Here is a 25,679-nt window from a genome sequence, read left to right on the forward strand (position 1 = left end):
TTATATCAGGTTATATCTTATAACTCAAGCTATGTAACCACCTTGTAACTTTGACCCGAGTTATATAGGCATCACCACACAGCCTACCTAAAATCCGCGCAGGACACAGAGTAATTAAAAACCGCACTACTGCCAAAGTGAAAACTGGTGCCACGGGTTTTCTCCCAGCGTTGCCAAAGAGAGGCGATTCTATTTCAGACTCTCCTGTGCGGAAGTTGCCATTTGTGGAAGGGCGACTGGAACCGAACTGCTGAGCTTCACCGTAACAGCACGGGCGGGGCCGCGCTGGGCTGGGTCGGGCCGTGCCGGCGCTCCCGCCCCCGGCGGGCGGGGCTCTGTCATGTGGCCGCGGCTCCGGGAAGCGCCGCTCGGAGCCGAGCCGGGCAGGACCATGGCAGGCCGGGCGCTGCTGGCGCTGCTGCTGCTGCTGGCGCAGCCCGCCTGGGCGCCGGACCCGGTGAGCCTGGCAGGGGACGGGCGGGGGAGAGCGGGGCCGGCGGGAGCGGACGGCGCCGGGGCTGGCGGGGGGGATGCGGCCGCCGCCCTTCTCCAGGCGGGAGGCCGGGCGAGCCTCGGGATCCACGCGTGTGGATGCGCGGCAGCGCCTCGCTGCCCCCACGGGCTCCCCAGGCCGGGCAGGGCTCCTGCGGGAGCGGCGGGAGGGGCTGTGCGAGCCCTTGCTCGCTCCTGCGCTCGGATCCGTGCCCCTCTGTAGTGTCAGTGTCGCCCTGCTGCACCACAGCGGCGATCTCCAGAAGGGAAGTTCGAGGGGCTTGCTGGAAAAGCGCACGGTTGTGAATCTGCTGAGTGTGTGTGCTGTGGCTCAGCGAGGGGAGGAGCGTGGAGCAGGTGGCCTTGGTGTCCTTTCTTGCTCTGTCGGCCGTTTGGGTATTTTTAACTGAACAAATGAAATATTTAACTTTTGGTGGAATTGGGAAGCTGGGAAGGCGGAGGTAGTCGTTTGGAGCAGGCTGGCTTCCATCTCCTGGGCATGTAAACAGTTGCTCCTGTTTCCTGGTGTATGCCTGAAGCAGTGAAGCATCCTTTCATCTCTTGAAGTTCCTAAATTTACTCGTCCTCTATGAAGAGAACAAGTTTTAAATATCTCTGGGTTTCAAAATATTTTTTGCAGTCTATTTTTAAATATTTTAGGAACATACTACCTCTTTTATGTCTTTTATTCTTTAGTTTGTTCCAAGTTTGGTTTTTTTTTTGGGGGGGGGGGGTTTTGGTTTTTTTTTGATTTTGGGAAAGTTAGTATGGGTTTTGTGAAAGGGGAGAGCTGCAGAAATGACTGTGGACATGTGGATGGCCAGTGTTCCCTTAGCATCTTTTAGTACACAGGATTTGGCTTTTCTCTTTCCCCTCTCTTCCTTTCTTCCAGTCCCATCCTACCAGCCAAGAGCAGCTTCCTAATGCTATAAGCTATCTGCAGCTTAAAACAACTTCAGAATTTTAGCCAAAAGTATCCTGGAGTATGGAATTGTAGGAGAAAGTGCCAGCTGTCAGCAAAGTAGTAGCATGAGAGCTTGATTTGCATGTGATTTCACTTGCTACATCTTTGCACTTGCACAATATCCGCTGTGTATCCAGGTTGTGCTGCTGTGCAGCCAGATATTAGGCTTGGATATTTTATTTTTGTTTGAGATGCAGGGTTGCTTTACATGCTGAAGAATTCTTCCTAAGTGCCACTGAGTTCATCTCATTAACAAAGAACACAGAAGATAAATGCCTTGAATTGCATCTCAGAGGTGCAGACTGTCCGTCCCTTCAGCTTTCACTGAGGCCCCCTCAGCCATGCTGACCTTTTTGTCCAAACTGCAGTTTAGGTTGTCTTGTCATCGTTTCTTCTACTCCAAGAGTACTCTTATCCTCTGTGTTCAGAAAGGTGAACAGCCCTGGGACTCCTGCAGCACAATAGTGTTGCATTGGCATTATCCCATGAGGGAAGAGGAGCAGAGAGGAAAATGTGTTCGATCACAGAGTTCATAGACCAAAGGATGCTCAATATTACAGATTGACTGAAAAGCTGGGTTTATATTTAATAGCTCAAAGAGGTAATTTTCTATTTGCTTTTACATAGGAAGGTGAAAAATATAAAATACATAAATATTAAGGAGGGATGCCAGAGATGGTCTATCTCAAAAATAAAGAAATAAAGGAAGTGCTGGTATTCCTTAGACTGGACAACTTACATTCAGTCTATTTCATATTAATGAAATCAGGTTAGGTGTCAAAATATTTATTCAGCAGTTATTAAACCATGCATTAATTTTCTGTACTCCAGTCAATAATAACTGTTACTACTTGATATTTTTTACAGTTCACCCAATTCATCTCAACAGCTTGCTAAGTTACTTGTTTCTGTTCCACTTTTTTTTTTTTATATACAATCAGTCAAAATATGAATCTTCTGTGATACTTCCACTTTTTATTTCCATATTTCCCCATACCATGTTCTACTTCTCCTCCACTGCATTATCCTCCTGTAAATGTTTCAATCCCATGCTGTCACCCATCCAGTTTTGTGTCATTACATACATCTCAATTTCAAAGTTGGCAGTATGTAAGATAATTAAGATATGCAACCTACTGGTAAGAGTACATTTTAAAAAGCAAAATAAAGGGAGCATTAAATCACCATTCAAGAGTAGCTGTATTGCTCTTAGGGGTTTCAGTGGGTGTTTGAAAAGCACATTTATAGTGGTAATCTGTTGTCTGGGTCCAGCTGCCAATAGCTTTTTCTAGGGGATGACCTCTGGCTTGTCACATTGGAAACTGAAGGTGATTCTGTCATGCTGGAAGGATGTTCCTGGCTTTCTTGGACAGCATTTATTGTTGTTCTTCCAGTGTCAAGCCTCTGCAGAGAGGAAAGCCCAACTGACCACAGTGATAACTTCAAAGCTGCTTATTTTACTCTGGTTATAAAAAGTGCTTGATGGATTTTCTGCTGATTCTGGAAAATTCTTTAGGTGTCTTTTTATTTTTTTTTCTTTTCTTTTTTCTTTTCTTTTTTTTTTCTTTTTTTACCTTCTCAGAAAGCTTTGCAGATAATCTTTAGCTGGTTGCAAAAGATAACGTTTTTAACATTTTTTTTTAATTTCTTGTTAGAACTTCGTTTAAAAAAAAACCAAAACAACAAAACACCCCACTTCTAGTTTTCTGATTGTCTTGACATCTTTTTAAGTTGTTGCCTATGTGCCAGGAGCTGTTGCAGTCACTTGGTTTGTTCTCATTGGAGAAGAGACTGAGGGGAGACCTCATTGCAGTCTACAGCTCCTCAGAAGGGGAAGCACAGGGCAGACACTGATCCCTTCACTGATCTTTTCTTGTTGCTGATCAACAATAGGACCTGAGGGAATGGCCTGAAGCTGTGTCAGGGAAGGTTTAAATTGGATATTAGGAAAAAGTTTTTCACTGAGGCTGGAGGGGCATCACCTGTCAGAGATGAAGATGCATTTGGACATGTTCTCAGGCACAGGGTGGGGCTGTGCAGGGCCCCGTGCAGGGCCAGGAGTTGGACTTGATCATCCTTTGTGGGTACCTTCTAAGTCAGGATATTCTGTGATTCTAAAGTTAACCTAAAGGAACAGTTATTATTAGCTCCAATTTCTTCAGACACCTCAATCAGTTTTGAAAGATGTACAGGTTGTTTTAGGAATTACTGACGTCTTTACCTTGCTTTATACATAGACAGGTTAGAAATCTAAAAATACCACATGTAAGGAGGGAGCATTTTCTCTGTTCTCTATCCATTTATCTGTTGCGTTCCTTGCCGTTTTTTGTAGCTTAGGCTGCAAAGCACTGGGAAGATAAAAATAGGTGCAGATACAGGATTAAAATCTCAGGGGAGGGTGCCAGGAGTGACATAACGTTTTGCACCTTTAGCTTAAAATCCTCTGAAATCATTTTGCACAGGTGCCACTGTTTCCTCTGTGAGCACGGGCTCCATTGACAGAGTAATGGAATTCTGATCCACTTTGGATAACTTTTTTATTAGAAGCTTTGTCTGTCAAGGAAACATATTTTTGATGGAGATATTTCCTGAAGCTCCAAATGTGTACATGCATTCCAGGAGGGTGTAAATGTAATGTCACTTATTTCTGATGGATTTTAGAATTGCAGGATGGAAAATTGCACAAGACAGTCTCGTCAATACTGTTAAGCATTCATCTGGCTTTGCACAAAACCTCTGACTTTTGTTGCCTAATTAGTCATCTGATATCCCTCCTACCCTCCTTGTTTTGATGCTTCCTCACTTTGAAAATTAAATGACCTTTTGTATTTGACTTTTTGTTCCAGCTGTGCAAAGGCTGTTAACTGCACTACAGTGAAATCTAGGAAACAGAAAGCTGCTGGCCCTATACCTTCACCTCATCTGTTGGAAACCCAAAATTCATCTCATGTTTTCTCCCACCAACTGGAAACAGCAGAAAGAGATAACATTATAACACAGAGAAATCAATCCCAATTTAGAATTGCTGTTTCCAGTTGTAATAAATTAAGCTGTTTCAAGTCCGTGGCATTGTGTAAGACATTGTGTTTTCTATATTAATGCATTAAAAACAGATAATGAGATTAGCCCAAAGAGAACATTGACATGAGTTAACTTCTTTGTCCCAGTTACATAGGTGCTGGAGATGTTGTCACAGTTTTCACTGGAACCAGAATGCCTTTCAAGGACACACTAGTAATCTAATAAATACAGCCTAATAAATACTGGAAATCAAGGGTGGGGAGGAAGGGAAGTAGTGGTGGAAGGATCACTCCATATTTTGTTTGTGTTCTCTCTCCCAAACAATTGTGCTTTAGGAGCTTTTCCATGGGCTCCCAGAACAGCACATGTACCTTTCCTTTTTCTTAGTGAGATATATTAGACTCTAAGGAGCTTACTGAACTTCTCACATAGTTTTGGGACCAAACCTGGCCTGCTGTCAACTGGCTTGAGGCAGAAGTGTGGGTGGCCAGTAGGCATTTGCTTGTATGTCACTGGCTAGAACATAGAATTACAACTGTGGCATGTATATGCATATGTTTATTATATTTATATGCATGCTTTATGTAATTGATAGAAAAACAACCTTGCATTCACTTTGAGTACATCTAAAATAGTTCTCAAACTTTCATTTGTAACTAGCCATGCTCCCAGGAATAAAGGTATATTTTTAGTTACATTCCTGAATTGCACCCCATGTAATGTTTTGCCCCACTTCAGCAGCACTTCTCCACACTGAATCCTCAGCTCATTCCACCAGCTGAGGGATTGCCCAAAGTTCATTCTGCTTTCCCTACTCCAGCTGTACAGTGCAGCTTAATACTAAATTAGGAATGACACTATAAAATGGGATTATGAATTAGACAAAGAGAACAGACTGGTCCATACTGAGATCTGAGGTTCTTGAACTTATATAAAGAATATGCTTTTGAAGGGCTCTTCATTAAATCATATGGAGTAAAAATATATACAATTTGTATATTTATCATACCCTTGTGCTTGCCATGGAGTACATTAGACAAGTTGTCTAGAGGTCTGTCAGACAGCATGGGGAAGTCACTTCTGGTCCCTCCTCCTCCTCTATTTTCCTCTTTCCAAAGTCCCAAGACTTTGAATTAACTGACTAGTCCTAAAGGTTTAATTCAAAACTAAGTCTACTAGAATAATAGTGTTTTACAAAGAAGCTAAATAGTAATGTTTCATTGTCTTTGCAGTATGGAGAAGAGTGTAGGAGTAAAATGTACCCTCCTTCAGGACCAACGTAAGTAATCTGATTCAACTTGTCTAGCAAATTACAGAGAAGTTTTGATTTGCAAGTCTGAACAGGATTTTTTTCTTGAAACTTGTTTCTGTTGCAGGTCTAAAAAATGCTAGTTACAGGTGGGAAGCACCTATTTTGTCAAATGTTTTTTCAGAGCCTTCTTTAAATTTGATTTCTGGTGTTTTTCTCTCAGGTTCAAAGGTAACATACCCACATATGTCATAAATCTCGATTTACCTCCCAGCAGAAGGTGGGATGACTTGATGCGTGACAAAAAGACAGAGGTAAGAAATGCAGAGCTGCTCTGAAGCTTAGCAGATACAAAATTAGCACATAGCCTTTTGTTTTGAGAAAAGCTTTTAAAGGAATACATGTGCTGAAAGTATCTGAAAGAGATAATATTTCCTGTTGACTTTTCTAATATGATTCCAGTTCAAAATAATAGCTTGAGTAAATTTTTTTTTTTCTGTTTAACACTTAAGCTAGCAGCATCAAGTGTAGAGACACTGGTGTTTGGGATGTAGAGGTGTAAAAACCAGTGTGCCATCAACAAGCATGTGCCATTCTATTTATCAAATCTCCTTAGCAGTGAGGTGGTGCAGAATGAAGAGGGAGCAATACACCAAAGGAACACCCTTGGTAAACTGAAGTGAAACTGAGGCAGCATTTCCTCTCTGCACCTCCCTACTTCTCTCAAAATGCTGTGTGAGATGATGAGATGGCAAGGGGCAAATTAAGAGCTTCCTACCCTTTTCAGGAATGCTGGTTGTGGCACTGGTGTTTACACAGCACAAATAATTTTTTTTAATATTTGAGCCTATTTCAAACTGCTTAAAACAGCTGTGGTGAAGATGGATGAAAATTGAGTTGAGTAATTTTTAATTTCTCAAACAAGGCTAGGGCTTTTTTTCTCTATCCCTTGACTTTGGACTTTCCACTCTGAAAGCCAGACAAATTCTACTTACATGCTGATATTTATTTTAAAAGGCGTTGGAAGCTTCAGGTTTCGCATTAAATTCTGAAGAGTTTTATCTCCTGTGTACTTTGGAGCTTGATCACATGGAGTGGAACTCTTATTTGTGACATTTACATGTTACAGATCGAAAGCATGTGCTTTCATAAGAAGTTTATTGAGTGTTTTTTTCTTCAGTAACATCAGTGCTTAAGCAAAGAGCTTGAAATTAACATTCTGAAAGATAGAAGAGTGCAGAGTATTAAAATGTGTTCAAAGGAGCAGAAGATGAGGATGGCTTTCCTGTAATTTGTTATTTCTGGTAGAAGGACACATTGGAATTAATCAAGAAAGTTACTTGAACAAAGCTTGAAGAGTGATTCTAGTGGGGACTTGGGGGTATTTGTCTCACTAAGAAGGTGACATTTAGCACTTTATTTAAGCATGTATTTTTCTCAACAAAGTTTTTTTTTCAAAAGTCTGTCAAAGAGTTCTGTTAGTATTTATCTTAAGCAATTCTTATGCTTAAGAACTTCTATTCAACAAAAGTCCTTGCTCTTTTTAGCTGAAGACTGTGGTCCAGAATATTAAAGATATAGCAAATACCTTCTTTCCCAGTGGCAAAGTTGTTGACATAGTGGATAACAAAATAGTAAGTATTTTCAGCTTAATTATTTTATTACTGTATGCCCTGACTACAGAATTAGAATGCTTCTGAATCTGGCAATTAAGAACTTTCAAAATTATTAATTTACAAGTTCTTAATTCCATTTCAGGAACAGAACAAAAATGTTATTTCAAACAGTCACTCTGAAATTTTGCCTTGTTGTCTACTCTGAATGACTGAAACCATTAAACAAAAAATGCAGGATGCAGGTCTCTTCCTCCTCTAATTTTTCCTAAGATCTTTTCAAGTTTGGATTAGTACCACTAGACAAATATGCAACAGCCTTAGTTACTGTAGCAAAACACTTGACTGAAATTTTTTACCGTGTTCAACTTCTTTTAAACAGTAGAGTAAAATCAGGTTTTGAAAACTGTAATAAATGTCTGGTTACAGGTACAACTTTGACCAGGTCTCACCTTAAAAATTAATTTGATTCTGATTAGAATATGCTTTGGCATGGAACAGGAGAAAGCAGTATAGGGTTAGAGACAGCCAAAGGTCAGATCTCTACCCCACCTTTAGTTACAGCTTATCCCTGTGTGCCTGAGTGGACATAAATGCAGCTTTTACAGGTTGCCATGCCAACATGTGAAAGTCAAGGATGCCCATAAACACTGACATTGAGCTCCATTGCAGTTGAGCTTTTTATGTATACAAGTCCTGCTTCACTTCTCTGTCGGTTGCTGCAAAGAGAGGCTGTGCTCATATCCATTGCTCACGTCACTGTTTTGATAAGTAGGAGTTTTACTTCCCTTAAGTGTATACTTATCTTCCAAGTACTTTGCAAACATCCTCAAGTTCTACAGGCTGCAGAGAAATTAAACACTCAATAGCTGGGAGTAAAGTGTGCCTGTTGAGGAGACATTTGTTGTAAGTAACAAAATACTGTAAATTTAAACATATATCATACAAAAAAAAACTTTTCCTTTCAGGCTCATCTGACTGCTACACTTCCTTATCCTTTTAATGAAGAGCTCCAAGGGATTGCAAATTCCTCTGGGATTCCTTTGGGTAACAGTTTCCAATACTTGATTAACATAGTGGAAAGCTAGGAATACAGAGTCATTTAAAATTAATGTGTTTACCAATATACAGTTAGTTGTGACTTTAACAAATCATTACTTAAGTAGTTAAAGCAATAAATCCTCACCCTAAACAAGAACAGTGTTTTAGAGAAGAATAAATCACATAAGCCTTTTATCAGGCTGGGACTGCTCTGTAGAGCTGTAAGTTCTCACTCCTAGGTTTTGGGAAGTGGAGCAAGTCTCAGCTGTGTGCACCAGAATTTGAGGGAATCCTTTATTCTTGTTGGTTTTGCACTCTGCTGTGTGTCTGCTGTTGACATAGAAAGAAGTCAAGGCTCAGTTTCCTGCTGTGCTTTCTCTCCCTTGTGGTCCCTGCCATGTCCTTCTGCCTTCCCTCTGTACCTCCTGCAAAAGAATGCCATTCCAGATGAGTAGGCACTGAGTTCTTCCAGAACTGAGACAGAGAAGGAGCACTGCCTGTTTGCACAGCTTCCCTCATTCAGGAGCACTACATCTGCTGCTAGCAGTAGTTCTTACATGGCAGTAGTGGTGCATATAGCAGCTTTCTGCTTTAAAGTGAATTTTATAGCTTGTTTTGGGGTTTTCAGAGGAGGAAGTAGCAATGACTGTCAGCTTTGTGCATGATGAGGCAGAAAGTCAGGAGATTCTGATCCCTCTTTTGCTTTTCAGGAAGCTCTTGATTTTGCTGAACCAGTCATTTTAAAGATTAAAGGATATTTAAATTGAAATGTTTAACAAATATTACAGAATAATGAATTTGCACTATGCTTTTTTTCTAACAATTTTTTCTGTTCATGGCAAGTTTCAAACTACTGAACTTTGTTTCTTTTTTTTTCTAGGGGAAATTGTTATTTTTAACATTTTTTATGAAATTTTTACTGTATGTACATCAATAGTGGCAGAAGATAAAACAGGTAATGCAATCCAAAATCATGTTAACAGTTTTCTTTTATGTAGAAGAGGGTCCACCTCAGTTATGCAAATACAGTCCTCCTCAACTGCAGCCAATAAGGTCTGTTAATAAAAGGTAATAATAGGTATATTCATAAAAGGTAATAATAATGCCTAAGGTAATAATAATGCCTAAGGACTGATAAGTAAAGGTATTCCTTGAGAAAGGGAATAAGAGTTCATAAGTGTCTTAGGTTTAAAAAAAGGGACAAAAATACTTTCAAAGATGATTTGGGTTTGGTTTTGTTGGATGGTGAATTTTTTGTGATTGGGGTGTTGGGGTTTTTTTAAGAGGTGGTATTTGTTTTTCTGGGGGAAAGAAACACCAGCAACACACTTGAAACTTTCTCAGTGCCATGCAGGATTTTGCATCTAGTTTCTAGATACTGCATGTGTATGCTGGTAGAGAAAATGGACAGTCTCTTCTGAGAAAAGAGACTCTTTCATTCTCCTTCTTAGTTCTGCAGCCCTTGTCTGCACCTGTTCCAACTTAGGAAGTTTCTGAGGGATTCTCAGAGTGCTTACAAACATCTCACTTTTAGAAGAAGCTCAAGGTGTTGCCATTGTGTTAAGATAATGTGGAAAGATTAGAGGCTGAGATGGACAGCAGTTTGCAAGATGACTTGATTTCAGTTATGGCAAAACACTTCTCTGACCAATAAAAATCCATCATTATATTGTGGTTATGAAAAGGGCAAATAGAGAATGCTATTTTCTTTCCACACTTTCCCAGGTATTTGACTGCTTACTCATTACTTGGGTTTCTAAGCTGAAATTTGTCCATTTGTTTGGAAAATTGTATTTAATTATTTATTGTTGTATAGGGAAGCTGTACCATGCCAGAAACTTGGATTTTGGACTCTTCCTAGGGTAAGTACCTAAACTTGTGACTTTTTTTTTAAACTCAAAGAAAAAGCAAGCTGAACTTTAAATAGCTACATACATTCTTTGAGTCTTCTTTGGATGTCTGTAGGACTGTGACAAGTAATTCTCCATTGTGTGTTGTAAAAAAAGGCTAAAATTAAAAGATCAGGATATTCTAGTGATCTTATGTCAAACTGCCCCAAATGCATCAAGAACAACTGTGTTTTGCTACTTACTTTTTTTCTCAGCTGCAGTTCAAACTGTGTCAAACCAAAGAATGGCCCATGTAACCTGATCTCTGAGGCACAGTATATCTTGTTCTTTACATGATGGGATGAAGCATCAATTCTAATATATGCAGTGACACGGAGTGGCATGGCATTTTAATGCTTCCTCCCCACTCCTCCCCCCCAGTTACTGTACTGTGCTCCACTGACACTTCCCCTCATTCTTCATTTCCACACAAACTCTGTAGTTTGTTGCCCAGCACTCATTAGTTCTCCTTTCATGCCCCTGGTCAGGTAGTTCAGCATCTGCTTTTATTACCCCAGTATATTTTGTAACATCATTCATCGTGATGATGCTCAATGCACAATTGGAATTTAAATGCTCATCTTTATTAAAATTCTTACCTACCTATTAAAAGCTCACCCATTGTCTACTGTGACTCCACCTGTCCCTTGGTTTGCTTGTGTTGGACTTCTCTGATACTTGCCAGAAATACTGTGAACATGCTTCCTGAAAATTAAGCAAACTTTCAAAGCTGCTCCCAGAGTCTGGATTATTTCCAGAGAATTTAACAGTCTGCTAAGTGCTCTGTATCAACCTTTTGCCTCCAAATTGGTCTGGCTAATTTTACAAACTAGGATTGGTACTTCCCTTCATGTAGAGCAAATCCAGTAGTACATGGTTTCTCTTCTGCCTTTGAAAAATAAGAATTTGAGGTTTGGTGTCACAGGCAGTAGCTGTAGCTGCCTTTGCCAGCAGGTAGAGAACAAAGTTGTGTGTTCAAAACAAACCAGCTGTGATGGTGGTGCTGTTTAATCCTGAGCAATATATATGCTCCTGGTTCAAACAAAACTTAGTTCTTTTCACTGCCAGCCTCTGCATTTAGACTTCTTAGTTGTTCCTTGCTGGTGCTGCTCAGGTAACTACAGAGCAGTGATCTTGCCTGATGTGAGTTAGATCAGAGGACAGGCATCATACACAGGATGAATGCATGCTGTGAAGGGAAGCTTTGAAAACTACTGAGGGAAGTTTCAAGTGCTGTACTGTCTCCTGCAGGTGGGATGTTAAAAATAATTCCTGGACGTTAACTCGGGAACTGAAGCCTTTAGTGGTACTCTTGGACTTTCAGAGAAACAACAAAACAGTGTTCAAGTCCACAAATTTTGCAGGATACATAGGCATGGTGTCTGGAGTCAAACCAGTAAGTATGGGAATGGAGCCTTGTCAGTTTGTTACAAATGCTTCAGACTTTCCTTTAATATTCAAATTTTTCTGCTTTCATGCTGTGCCTTGGGATGTTTTCCAATAAATGATCTCTAAGTTGTTCTGGTGCACAGCATAGCTACTTGAAGACAGATAAAAGAAAAAAATGCTGCACCCTTCCTTGTGAAAGGAGGTTGACTAAATGAAATGTTTCTGTTTGGACAGTTCTTAAAAACAGCATTGAATTTTGAATATGAACGAGAGTGAATACGAAGTGCTGAGGTGGTTAGAGTTTCTTGCTGGCTAATAGCTAATGCTGTGATCCCAGAGGGGGAACAGCACACTTGTGCTATTTAATTCTTTCTCCAATCCTTCTTGGAAAAGGCAGTCCTGCATTTTAAGATTTTTTTCCTTGGGTTTTTATTTAATAGGCACCTGAAATCTGGGGTAGCTGAATTCAGTTTTTGTCTGAAACATTAGTTGCAGGAGACTGAGATTTGAGGTTGAATTGTGTGTTCAGTTAGCATGGACTGCAGTGTGTGCAGCTGCATGCCCATGCAAATAGCAGTAACATAGCAGGGTGTGCTTAGCACTGGGACTTAAAAATCTGCCTTCAAACTAGAATAGTACTCAGAGGTCTGAGAAGAAGGTGACATACAGCAGGGAAAGGAAAACTGCTAATTCAGCAATGCAACACAGACCAAGAGGAATAAATGGCCACAGGCTTGACTTGCTCAGCATAAAAGCATGCCGTGCTAATTGTCTGCCAGTCAGAAAACTAATTTCTACTTATTCAAGCCCTGATAAATTAGGTTCTTCTCTACATGAGCTTGATCTTGCAGTCTGTTACTCAAAGGGGAAGAGCCTAACAAACAAGCAGCTCAATTGACATCTAAATTGCAATGCTGCCTCTTGTTTATTACTGGTACTCGTGGGCTGTCAGTGGCTGAAGGTTGGCTTGTTTAATGCTTTTCAGAACTTGTTCACTCTGACAATGAATGAGCGTTTCAGTCTTGATGGTGGTTATGTGGGTGAGTAATGCTCATTTCTTTCATTATTTCTGCACAAGTTTTCCAGACCTGGGCAAACCAGTTACCTTAATAAACAGGCACAGAAATGGTGAAAAGATTGCAGATGAGTTAGATAAAACACAGCTTATTTTAAAACCAGCTGTGGAAGTTAGAGTAGCATGAGTGAACTGTCTGAAAACTAATTATTCTGATATTTTGCAGGAATCTTTGAATGGTTTCTTGGTAGAAGAGATGGTATGTGGATGGGCTTTCTTACAAGAACTGTATTAGAGAATGCTACAAGGTATTCCCTCTCCCTCTAAATATTATGCTTCTTTAGTCTGCTTTGCATTCAACTAGCATGAATACTGTAGATGTATGCTTAATATCCAGTGATATAGATACCTTCCTAGTGGCCTTAACTTTAAATACTGGTGTTGCTGGTACTCTGGAGCAGGAGGCAAAGCATCACACGTGATCCCTCAAATATTTTTCCTCAAACTTCTTTTTTTCCTGATGAGCCTGTTGGTAATCAAAATGGGTTACAGCATTCTGCATCAAAGCACATCCAACAGGTACTAGTACATTGTAGGAAGTAAGAAGAAACAAAGCTGTTATGTAATAAATCAATTCAGTGGAATATGACACAGTATGTCATCATTTTACTCATATTTCAAGTGTAGAAAAAGTGCAGAGAGCACCTCTAAACAATCTTACTTCGGGTACAAAATGAGACAAGAAGCTTTGCTTAAATGTGTTCCTTTATCATGATCCTGTTTCCTCATATGTGCATGAAAAGGGAAGAAAGGCTTAACTACCCAAACTTGTCATGGGTCTGTGGAACTTGCTCTTCAGTACTTGAACCATTTATAGGATTTAATGTCCAACATTATCTTACCCACAGTTACCAGGATGCAAAAGACAGACTGGCAAAAACAAGATTGCTGGCTCCAGCTTACTTTATTCTGGGAGGCAGAAATTCTGGAGAAGGGTGTGTGATAACTCGGTCCAGGACAGCTGCTCTGGATATCTGGGAGTGAGTATGCTTGACCTGACACCTGACTCAGCCTTCCAGAAGAGGACAGGTTCCACCTCTAATTGTGTGCTCTGTTTCTTGTGACTTCTGTTGTACAAGAACTCACTTCTTTACCATCATTGAAAAATACCACAGCAAGTCTAAAAATATAATGTATCTGTATATAGTGTATATTGTATATGTGTACTTGCTATATATTTAGAGAAGCAAAGCACCAACTTAGACCTCTTTTCCAGCCTTGATATCAAGAAGGGTACATGGTATGTGGTAGAAACCAACTACGATCGCTGGAAGCCTCCACTGGTGCTGGATAATCGTAGAGGACCTGCAATGAAATGCCTGAACCAGACAACACAAGAGGTAATCATTCTCCAAATACCTCATATCCTGCTGGTCTGAAACTCCCAGCTTGCACTACTGACCTGACACAGCCAGGAGCATTCAGGTTATTTTCAAGGTCAGCTGTAATGACACAAGTGGCTGATGATTTTGTGGTACCTTGTCTCTGCTTCTGGGTTAGAAGAAGCTGCCTCTTTACATGGGGAAGGTTTGTGGGTTTTTTGTTTATTTGTTTGGGGTTTTTTGGGGTATTGTTTTTTGGTTTGGGTTTTAGTTGTGGTTTTAGGGGGGGATTGGGTTTTCGGGACTCTTTTTGGTTTGGTTGGTTGGTTTGTTTGCTTTGGGCTTTCATTTCATCTAGGTGGGTTTTCTGAAAGTATCTCCAGCAGTTGCATATGCAGGAGGGTACACCCAGAGATACCTTGAGAAAGACTTTTGGTGTTTTTAGGGTAGTTTTACCAGTGAAATTAAAATACACACTCTGGGGCAGCAAACACACTTAAGTGTGCCATGCTCTACTAAGATCTGGTCTGGTCAAATTTTTGCAGCCCACATTCTTCTGATATCAAAGTGTTATGGGTATCTTGTACTCTTAAAACTGCATTGTGTTATTTAAGTGAAGTGTAAAACAGTTAGTTCTCAGCAGTTACATTAACAGGTAATGCCCCTTAATATCAGTGTATTATTTTCTTTCAGAATCTCTCCCTACCTGCAATTTATGATGTTCTCTCCACAAAGCCTGTGCTCAATAAGGTAATGCTTCTATTTTTGCAGGAAGTTTAGAGTGGGGAGCAGACCACTAACTACTGTACATATAAGGAGGAGGCTTCAGTGGTACATTCAGAGGTTTTTAGGTGAAAACATGTGTGTAAAAACAAATTTCATATTACTTTGTGAAAGCAAAATGTAATTGCTGGAATAGCTATTTTCCAAAGGCCGTACAGCTTTAAAACTCTCAGTAGCCTGAGCCCTTTCCTCATAGTAGCTGGTCCTAGTTTGAGGCAGCAGCTGCTCTGCAGACATCTTGAGCACCTTTCTAACCAGAGTTAATGTGTGATCTATGTCTTTGTAATTCACATAAAACAAGTTAATATACCTCATGATTTAGGCATACTACAGGCACATTACTCTTGCAACACAAGAGGTTTTAGTCTGGAATTGAAATTTTGGTGTTTAGGAAAAAAAATCTGAAGGAAATAGTTTTTAAGAGTTCTTGAATGATGAAGTTTAGTTCCTGTGTTAAGTAGAAGCAGCATTCTTGACTGAGAACACAGACAATTCATACTTGCATGTTGTTGACTGAAGAAGGTAAATGCTTGTAGAACTGTTCAGCTGTATCAGAGAGAGTTTTTCACTAATTCCTGTAATGTGGTTGATTTTCTTTTTTCCTCTTTTCCCCCCCTGTGCCCATTAGCTGACAGTGTGCACCACGCTGATGGAGGTGTACAATGGCCATACAGAGACTTACCTGCGGGAGTGCCCAGATCCCTGCAGCCCTTGGTAGCCCTGCTCCTCTCCGTGCTGGAAGCTGCTTGTCCCAATTGGTGTCCTCCTTGAGAAGATGCTTCTGGAAAGAGATTACTCAGTCTCCTTTCTTCAAAAATCTAATGGCTCTATAGAAATGGCAAAGTGTTTCTAACAGTGAAGGACCCTATCTCACAGCAGACTTTCTTGCTTTGTAACCAGCAGTTCTGCTGACCAGAAATGTATTCTCACAAGTGTCTGGTGTGATTTCAGCTGTTTCTGCCAAATGAGTTCAGCAGTTAGTTCTAGATCTCTTCAGTCTTGGCAGTATTCTTGGTGTGTTGTTCGTTGGGGGCTTGTTAATTTTGGGGTTTTTTGGTTTGGTTTATTTAGATTAAAATCCCAAGGAACACAAGTTATAATGGCACCTACCAAGCATCAAAAAGAATTGGGTGTAAGAAGACCATCTGGGACAATACAATTCTGTTATTTTTTCATAAGCACTTAAAATTAATTGCTATTGTTCTGGTATAATGTGAGGATATGTCTGATATGCCCTTTTATAAAATAACCTACCAAGTGTCATATATAGTCACAGAAACAAGGTCTTGGGGAAGTATCTAAAACAAAATCTGAGCCAAGAATGTCTTGCTACTGATTTATAACTCTTTTGCTGAAGCTCTTTCTTGGCCTGTTAACAAATGTGGTTTTTTAATACAGATTTTTCTGTTGTCTCAAAAAAAATACTAATTCAATAAAGAAAAGATACTTTCTGTCACCAAAGTACACATGTACTGATTTCATACTTCAGTCTGAGACGTCATGCATGTTAGATACCACAGTGCTTTCATTTCCAAATAGACTGTGTCTGCAAAACTGATTTCTTCTGATTTTGTAAACTGGTAGTTAAAACTATTATCATAAGGCAGTTGGGTTGTTTTGGTTGGTTTTTTTTTGAAGTTGGGGAAAGGAAGCCAAGTCAGATTACACCATTGTCTGCAATTCAAGTTAAGAAAGAAAGGTTGTTTAGAGAGAAGTAGTAGCACCCTAATATCCTAGGAAGCAGATAATGTCAGAGGCAGTAATTTTATCTGTAACACTGGCTGCATTGCTGGGACTAGCTTACAGTTCCAACTCCTGTGTTTTCTACACAGGGATGCTATTTACCAAATAATTTTAGCAGCTAATAAATAAACACGGCTTCTGGTTGAAGAAAATGAAGTACTGATACTCTAGGCCTTAGAACAATGCCTGTAGTAGCACAGCCAGAAGCAGTAAAGGGGGATGTAACACTGACAAATTGAGAGCACACAAAAATCAACATCCCACTGATTAAACAAGGGCCAGTCTAGTTGGACATCTAATTTCTTTTTTTAACTGAAGCATGCAAGCAGAAGTGTGTTAGCGTGATTGTACTACCAGAGTCCATTTTTAATCTCAGCTATGAATATTGAAATCTGTTGAAACCAATAGTGAATATATTGAAACCAAATATAACAACACAATTTAAATCAGTGAAAAATGCATGTGTGAAATGCACTTCCTGGGCCATTTGATTCATAAAAGATAATTGAACAAAGTCAGATGTTGCAGTCTGTACTGTAAGGAGCCTATCGCCTGTTTCTGAGTGCACACCTCAACCTGCCAGGGGATTGTTAGGATTTATGTGGAATGAAGTTATGTAACATCCATAATCAAATTACTGCCTAATTTAAAAATCAGTTTACTTGCTTAATTAGTCTTGTCCCACTTTAGCATATGTAGAACAAGGCAGTGTAGACTAGTAACAGTTAAGTAATGTCCCTTGTGCAAGACAATCCACATTTCCACACTTGAAATTGCTTTACAATTGCAAAAGGACAGCTAAATTCCATAGTTGTCTGTCCAGAGCCTGAATGCCTATGCTGCTATTGACTAAAATAAACAAAGCTCTTTAAAAGCAAAACCCCCAATAACTGTCTTACTGTGTATGCCCTAATATACAAAAAGTGATGAATGTGATTGTTTATTGATTCAACCTTCACCAATCAAGTCTGAAAGTTTTCTCAAGCCAGACAAAAAGTTTAATTTGCTTTTGTTACAGATAGACATACCTATTTTTAATATCAGTTTATTGCCTTCCCCCTGCTGCTCCTGCTCTAGGCACAGTGACCATTTCACTGAAGAAATGTTTGCAGCTACTTGCAATGTTGGGATTTTGTTTAGCTGCCTTTTATTTTACATAGAAAGATACAATGGCAATGGGTGTGGTTTTTCATATTAATTTGCTGCACACATAGTTGAGATCCCTCACAAACACTGAGGGAGTGGTCTGATTACTTTTTCTTAGGTTTGTTTTTTTCCCAGGTCAAGTAACCATCCATATATATTTTTCTCTTCAAGTTTACATAAGAGATTTATGCAGCTTTCCTAATTCAGTTGTGAAAAACAAAATTGTTGCAAAAAAAGGTCAATATGTGAGCAACAAGAAAATCATACTTAATTTTTGACTATTACTGCATAGCCTAGTTCTAGAAAAACCACCTTCAGTCTTGGCTTCTAGCAGATTTACTGTTTATGTAAATACAAAGAGTTAATCCAGTTTACTATAAACTGAATTAAATAAGGTGTTACAGAAGAGACCAAGCTGTTTGGATGCTGTCGTTTAAATGGAAAAAAAAATAAAAATTCAGTTTGAAAAGAAAATTCTTCACCTTTACTGTTTCAGGAACCCATGCAGTGAAGCCCCATACCATTTCAGAGGAAAAAAGAATGTCATCTCCTGTGTTAAAAAGCAAAATTTTGGCAGTTAATGAGGACAGGATAAGGCAGGAATTTGAATCTTAATCAAAATCAAGCAGTAGTTCTGGGACACACGTGCAAGTCAGTTTGCTTTAGAGTCAATTACAAGTCAAGGCTTTGCTTAGAAGCAAAATTCCAGAGCAGGGCCCACAGATGTCCTGGAAAATACCTGCAAGGAAAGCAGCAAGAGTAAATAAAAGATTCTCAGTGGAGTAAGCAGGCATGATGGAGAGTGGATGGACAAGCAGCAGGTGAGAGCTTCAGGCAGGCTCCACAACTAACAATTAAATACTCCTTCCTCCCAGCACAAGCTCGTGTCCTGCTTTCACACAGCAGCTCCTTGGGCTACAGGTGCAAGGAGAAAAATGCAAAGAAAAGGTTGGATTTCACCTCAGTGGCTGGCAGCAGCAGCTTATGGCAAGATCCTGCTTATGGCATGGATCATCAGATGAACTCTTCTGCTTTTGGAGGACCAGAACTGTTAGTGAGAAGGGCACACCCAAGCTCTCTGAGCAGTAAAAACCTCTCATCCTTTGGACCAGAAGAACAAGATGAGCCAGGACTAATGCTCAATCAAAGAACTGGCACAAGCCACAGTTTGCCTTGGGAAGAAAACTGCAGATATTTATAATGCATTTTGTAAGAAGCTGGCTTTGACAGTTAAGAGAGTCTGAAAACTGAACCTACCAGTTGGCCAAAGGCTGTGATCTAGAACCAAGCAGACCATGTGGTTTTTCCCTTGAGCTCTGCCTACCAGTTTTTCAGACCATTGTAACATGGCAGAATCAAAGATTTTAAAGGTCCTTTGTAACTATGTCTGCTCCCACACAGTTCCGTACGGGAGAGGACAATAATTATAAAGGAGCTAGCCTGTTTACATACCAAGAAGCACTATACTTAGGACATTTCTGATCTACAGTGAATCAGCTCTGAATTACACTAATTGTATATGGGACAATCTCAGTCTAATCTGTTTTGCAAAGTTTGTTCTCCTAGCTCAAGGGTTACACATGAGCAATAGAAGAATCCCAGTAGTGAGACTGCCTATGCTGGAGATTCTGCATTTAAGGTAACTCCAGTCTTTGCTTAATGTTTTGTACTATTAGTCTTGTCTTTCTTTTAAACTTGCTAAGTTTTCTCTATTTGGCAGATACACAGTGTAGGGAAAAAAACAAAACAAAACAAAACATCCCTAGGTTTTTTCCTCTTTATATTTCAGTGAAAATGGGTCATCTCAGTAAGAAAGATTTTTTTTTTTGTCTGCACTAAAAAATATTAGATCACAAGCACTGAGTTGTAGCAAAGCATTGCCATCTTGTTTTTAAAGCAGAACTTTAATTCAGGTACCAGGATTAGACATAGTCCACTGTTTGGATTAGACATAGTCTTTTCTCAGGCTACACCTACCATCTGAATTGCACCAGTATTTAAACCTTTGAGTAGTTACATATAATTTGCATCTGCTTAGTTTCCAAAATGCTACATTTACATTTCTGCAGGAGGTGTACATGCACCATCCCCTGAGAGCTGGAAACAGTTCTCTTAAGACAGCCATATCCAGCTCCATGAACCTTCATGCCTTCTGTGGGAGCCAGGTGGGAAAAAGAAGTAAATGTGACGGGATGGAAAGGAGAAAACAGGGAAGGGGAAAAAAAAGTGAAAGGGGCAGGAGCTAGTCAGGAAATGTCAGAGGAAAGAGAAGTAAAACAGCACAAGAAGACAGACAATAGTGGCAGGCTATGAAGATCTAGCACCTGCACTATGCTCCTCTACTGACCCTTCCTTTGCTGTCAGCTGAATCCCCAACCAAAATGTGCCTCCTCATCTGCAGCAACTGCTGTTACCATGTATTTTCAAATTATGCTGAGAGACAGTAGATCTAAATTGATCCTTTAAGAAAAGAATATTGAAATCAAAAATACATATTATCTCAAGCAACTGTTCTTCAGATTTAAAATCAAGATAAGTTACATTAGAAGTATACTCAGGCTGTGAAGTGGCCAGAAGCATAGAAGCCATTCATTCCCATTTCTTTTTGAATCAGATACACTCTCTTTGTATGATCCCAAAATTCCCTTTGCAGAGATCCCTTCTTTTGCTCACTGCAGATGATGGGCTGCATTCCTGTGAAGAATGAGAACAACATAACAAAGGAGAAACCTGTTCCAGTTTTCAAGACATCTCTCTTACAAGAGAAGGGATGATGTTACAGACCAGTCACATCTCAGTACACACTAGGTCCACTAAACTCTCACCCCAGCTCTGCCAGGTGCTGCACAGGCAGTAGGTTGTGGTGTCTAGCTGGTACCCAGTCTGTGATACCAGGGGTGGTATTTTGGAAGTACTGATCACAAAGGCAATTAAGACAATGGGAGCTATGCTGCAGTCATATAAAGTACTGTAAAGTGAATCCTAATTTTTTTACATCTCACTTAAGTCTCTCAAAACTATCCAGCAGTCTTGATTTCAAACTCTGTACATCAGAGCTCCATATGTAACACAGGCAAAATATTCCCTTACTTTTCTCATTTTGAGGAAGATAAACTAATGCAAAAAGTCTAAAGCTGTCAAAGAAAGTTGATTTAGTTTGATCTCAGCAAGTCTTCAAGGATCATGGAAGGGAAAGCACCATAGGGAAACTGATAAAAAAATGCATCACTTCAGTGCAAGGTTTGTTTGGTTCACAAAATAAGCAGGGCTTAGAGCATGCTTAACATAGACACCCCCATGTTGGCTGAGGCATTGACTTTGTGAAAGGGCCAGCACAGGGAAAAACAGGAGATGTGAGTGTGTGATTAAGAGCCCTGTAAGCACAGGGCAGCAGGTTACATACAAGCACTTACTATGATTCTGGTGTTTTCTTATTTTGTAGTGCTTGAGTGTCTGAGCTAGACAGGTCAAGATTTTAATTTATGAGAATGAAAGACACAGCAGACTGTGGCTTCCATGTGTCTGTGCGAAAAAGAGAGACAATAAAAGAACTTGACACAGATCCCATTTACTCAAGGTGTGCACCACAACCTCCCAGCATGCCATCTGCACCAGCCTCTGTTCTGCCAATGGGTCAAGCATACATTTGCTTTGTGAAGATCTTCCCTACACCTTTGCCCTCCAAAGCAGCAACCCACTAATTTTCTCCTCCAACCTCTCATCAGACTCTATATTTATTTCTTCCTCCTGAGGCTGCTCAGTTGATTATCTGCCTCCTTCCTATCAAGTAGCCTGCAAGTGCAGTACATGCCCATATCATTCCAGATAAACATCCCAGCCACCCAAATGGGTTTGAAAGGAAGCCAAGTGACTTTGCCTATCCCCGTCTCAAGCTCCCACTTTCAATAATGTCTGCGTTACACAATATCACAACAACATACCAGCAGCACAAATCCTGCTTCCCACGGCCCAGGTGCCAGGGCTACCTGCAGTCTGAAACACCTTCTTGGGTTTTTTTAATAAATACCACACTTTTTTTTTTTTTTTTTTTTTTTTGGCTTGGCTCTGAGTGTGCAGAGCTGGGCCAGCACCTCTGTCTGCTACATGGGGGTTAGCTGTCCTTGCCAAAGGAATTGTCAGCCACAGCATGACAGGTGACAGCTGTTTCCTGTTTCTGAAAGCAGTGTTACCAGCCACACCATCCCTCTCCTTAATTTAGAAAGCTGTTTTGTTGTCATCTGGTTCTACGCTTCCACATGCAGGCTGAGGGCTGTAACAGGAATAACAGCACTGAGGTTACATGACACCCACAGGAATTGTTTATTGTAAACATTTCCCACAGACTAAACCCAACAGGTACCAGCAAGCAGTCCTGCTCCCCTGCATTTTCTGCTGTAACATGACAACAAAGGAGCATGCTCAAGAACCACTATATGGAATGAGGTTCAATGTTACCTTGTGGACATTCTATGTTTGCAGTTGAAGATTCATGCCAAATACACTTCTCAGCTCTGAGTATCTGCCAAGTGGATTCTTACAAATGGGAAAACAAAGAGCACTAGCAGAATTTTTCTCAGCATATGGGATGAAACCAATCTCTGTTACTATAAATTACAAAGCAAGACCAGAGCTAATATCAAGGATTTTTTTTTAATAGTCACCTCTTCTTGCAGTTTCTAAAAAGCACTCTCAAACCTTTAAAGTTTTTGAATCTAAATTCCTGGTTACAACTGCTAAAATATGAGGGATTTTTTTCTGGTATCCACCAGTTCTCAGAGGCACTACCTTCTGTAGTGACATTTATAGATGCCAGTCCACAATCTGTCCTATGCAGACAAACACCCACACCTGGAGTCCTCAGTGGACCCACATGCCTGGCAAGTCAGAGAGTCAGAAATGCAGCAACAAACAGCAGTAACAAAAGCACAATACATGCTGCAACACGTACAGTGGAGCTGTAAGTCACTACAAAACACCAGCCTCCACTGTGTGTGTAAAAAAAAGTTCTGAAAGAGGCACAAATTTGAGATGAAATGTGATGATTGCAATCCTAATAGAATTCAGTATTTTAACTCTGTACTGTACAAGGTCTAGCAACCTTATTTCAACATTGTTTTTAAACAAAGATATCTAATCCAAAAAATAGTATCCATAACTTTGTCTTCTAGAAAGGTACAGTGAAAATTTGTTTTTTCTTTTGAAGACATAAACCATCTAAAAGGATTATTAAGTAAAAATATGGGAACTAGTAACCATTCCAGTTTTTCCTTTAGGATACTAAAATTTCTAGTTGGGTTTGGTTCTGAAAGCTTCTAAACAAATTATGTAAATTACCTATCCTAAGTACTTGGTTCACAACAACAAAAGGAGTTAATGATTATATTACTTTTAGTCTACTAAAGTTATGCTAATGAAAACACTAATCAAAGATTGCAGTCACATTTTCAGTCCTTGCCTGTTGTAGGTGGATTGCATGGAGCAATAAGATTTATAGCTTTATCATGACACAACATATATAAGGCTGAACTCACTCAGTTGCTAATGAAATGTGATCTGGGGACTCTTGCACCAGCTGGGTGATGATTAGGGCTTATCACAGATAGGTCTAGGAAAAGGCTGGGAAATACTTAAGCTTGTTTTGCAGTTGCTTTGAGCTCTTAGGAAAGGAGCAATTTCTCTACAGCATCAGCCTGAAGTTTTCTGCCCAAACAAGAGAGGTAATGATAATGTTTTTAACTGATTTGCAAGTGGTAGGATTATATGAAGTCTGGCAAAGTCCTATCAAATCTTTCTGGTTTAGTGCCTTTTAAATTGTGAGATGGGTACTTTGTCTTCTCAGACAGCTCAAAAAAAATGTTAATTAAGCAACTGACTTCAGAGAAACCTTGCAAAACTTGCTCTATATGATGCCTCTTGACTTGAAATTCTGCTTTTAATAGTGGCCTGCTGGCACAACAAGCAACTCTGCATAAGTTTCCCACAGCAAAAAGAGCATCCTAAATGTAGTTTCTGATTATGGGAATGGCTCCATATAAACTATAAGCAACTGGGTCACTCAAACATCTAAGTTATTGAATATTTTTTAAAATAAATGTTTTAAGAAGATAGCTCCTACCCTCATAAAAATAAATACTTTAAAAGCAGAGGAAGTTCAAAGTTAAACTCTGACTTCTAGAATATCTTGTCTATACATGATATCAGCTAGGGGAAAAAAGGCAGGAAAGAATCTACATGAGTAGTAGAATACCTGTCTCCTTAACACAGACTGTAGCTCAGCTGCAGAGCAGAATTCTGTTTAAAGCCATTCTGACTTCAGAGGGCTACACACTTCCTACTTCTTTCCTTGGTAAGGGTGGTCTCCAGCTCCTCTCTAAAGAGAACTGCTGCCTGTGAACTGAAAACTACATAATAACTTTTTAAAATAAGTAGTTTTCACGAACTGTGAGATTTCAAATTGGGTGATTAAATGAGAGGTTTTTCAGAGTGGATTGGAAAAGTAAAACATCAAATATAGCAGAGCACAGTAGAAAAAGCTTCTCCCTGTTTTAATTTTAAGTAATTTTTGTTATAAAATACACCCAAATTTGATTATTTTGTAGCCTAAAGGAAAATTTCTTGAGGGGGTTGGTTTTTTTCCATGAATGTTTCTTATTCAGGTCAAATTCAGTCATTTTTGTCAAAGAAAGCCATTTCCTTTTCTATTGAACCAAAGGCTTGCATATTTAAAATTCCCCTGCAAATGGACAGTGGGTTCTATGGATTTGTTTTTGAAAAAAGCTGCTCACTTGTATCCCAGAAAGTGTTCATGATATTGAAAGTATGTGTTTAGGTATGGCAGGGGGCAAGGTTAGGCTCTGTTGTATGAGTGTGGTGGGATTTTCTGGAGATGGTGGAGTTTCTGTGTGTTTGGTTGGTTTTTTGTTTTTTTTTTTTCTCATGGCTATTTTACACAGTTGTAAGACTGTACCTGACAAGCTTTCAACATCAAAGTGCTCAGAAACACTTCAGAGTAGTGCTTGTTTTAAAGATGCAAGTACACAGAGCCAGTCTGAGCTAAGGAGTCACCCAGAGAATTGCTAGGTCAGCAAAACTCCTGCTTACAGTTCAGGTCCTACTTCTTCCCTAGTGATGTTACCTTCTTATCACACTCCCTTTGAAATCACTTCATTCTGTATTTGACTTCGGGTAAGAAAAAAGAGTCAGGAGAGCTGTACCTAATACAAGTCCTTTAAGTGCCAGCATTCTGCTGACATACTAGCCAAGAACTAGTTGAAGAAACAGTTTTGTTCTTTAATACTGCCACTATCCAACTGGAAGTCATATGACACAAACCCACATAGAGCTGTATCCCAGACCAATGCATGTGAGCAGTAACACTCCCAATACAGATGCTGGGGCTGCCCTTGGTGCTCCTCAGCAGGGCTGGGCTGGGCTGGGTTAAAGAATTCCATGACTGCTTTCCTTTGGGCCTCTACTGGAGGCTACAGTGCCTCCATTCTGTGGATTCTGCCCAGTGTGGAAGGACAGGGCTCAGTGCTCTCCAGAGCACTTCCCTGAGGAAACTCAAAGCCATGCTACTCTTCTCTGGAACTGGCTGAGGACACTGTCTATCCTTTCCTTACTGCTAACTATAAAGCACTGCACAGAAAAAAAGTTCAAAATTAGGCCAGAAAGAGGAAGAAACAGAAGCATAAGTTATCATATTTTTCTGTGGATTAAATAGGTTAAGTCCCTTTTGAAGATGAGGGCAAAGGAGAAGTGAAAGAGTAACACAAAAGTAATAATAACAACAAAAAGAACAACTTTTTAAAGTGCTTATTCATGAAGGCTTTTGTCAAAAAGCACAGAAAAGCTGCTCTTAGTCTGAGAGAGATTGTCAAGGAACAAACTGATGTTGCCAAAGCTTCACTCCTTACTGCTGTTAACTTTAACTCTCTTGGAACAGAAGAATT

The 25,679-nt window shown here is 39.9% G+C and overlaps 1 protein-coding gene across 1 annotated transcript; it reads left to right on the plus strand.

Annotated features, from left to right (window-relative positions):
* The first annotated feature begins 298 nt into the window (after window positions 1-298).
* ASAH1 (N-acylsphingosine amidohydrolase 1) lies at window positions 299-16,302 on the plus strand. The gene is made up of 14 exons (XM_071432261.1): window positions 299-457; window positions 5,710-5,756; window positions 5,950-6,040; window positions 7,274-7,360; window positions 8,308-8,386; window positions 9,261-9,335; window positions 10,197-10,242; window positions 11,521-11,665; window positions 12,644-12,698; window positions 12,900-12,981; window positions 13,582-13,713; window positions 13,950-14,073; window positions 14,749-14,805; window positions 15,467-16,302. Exons 1-14 carry the CDS (start codon window positions 341-343, stop codon window positions 15,554-15,556), a joined length of 1,227 nt encoding a protein of 408 aa, XP_071288362.1. The 5' UTR covers window positions 299-340; the 3' UTR covers window positions 15,557-16,302.
* Window positions 16,303-25,679: the final 9,377 nt, after the last annotated feature.

Source organism: Agelaius tricolor, unplaced genomic scaffold (assembly GCF_023055355.1).
Source record: "Agelaius tricolor isolate 1412-34295 unplaced genomic scaffold, bAgeTri1.0.p SCAF_8, whole genome shotgun sequence".
Lineage (NCBI taxonomy): Eukaryota > Metazoa > Chordata > Aves > Passeriformes > Icteridae > Agelaius > Agelaius tricolor.

Bases quoted from the DNA above. Each gene is read 5' to 3' on its own strand.
- ASAH1 (XM_071432261.1), top strand. From the start codon at position 341: ATGTGGCCGCGGCTCCGGGAAGCGCCGCTCGGAGCCGAGCCGGGCAGG. The intron at 458-5,709 runs GTGAGCCTGGCA...TTGTCTTTGCAG, and splicing joins CCGCCTGGGCGCCGGACCCG to TATGGAGAAGAGTGTAGGAG. The intron at 12,699-12,899 runs GTGAGTAATGCT...GATATTTTGCAG, and splicing joins TCTTGATGGTGGTTATGTGG to GAATCTTTGAATGGTTTCTT.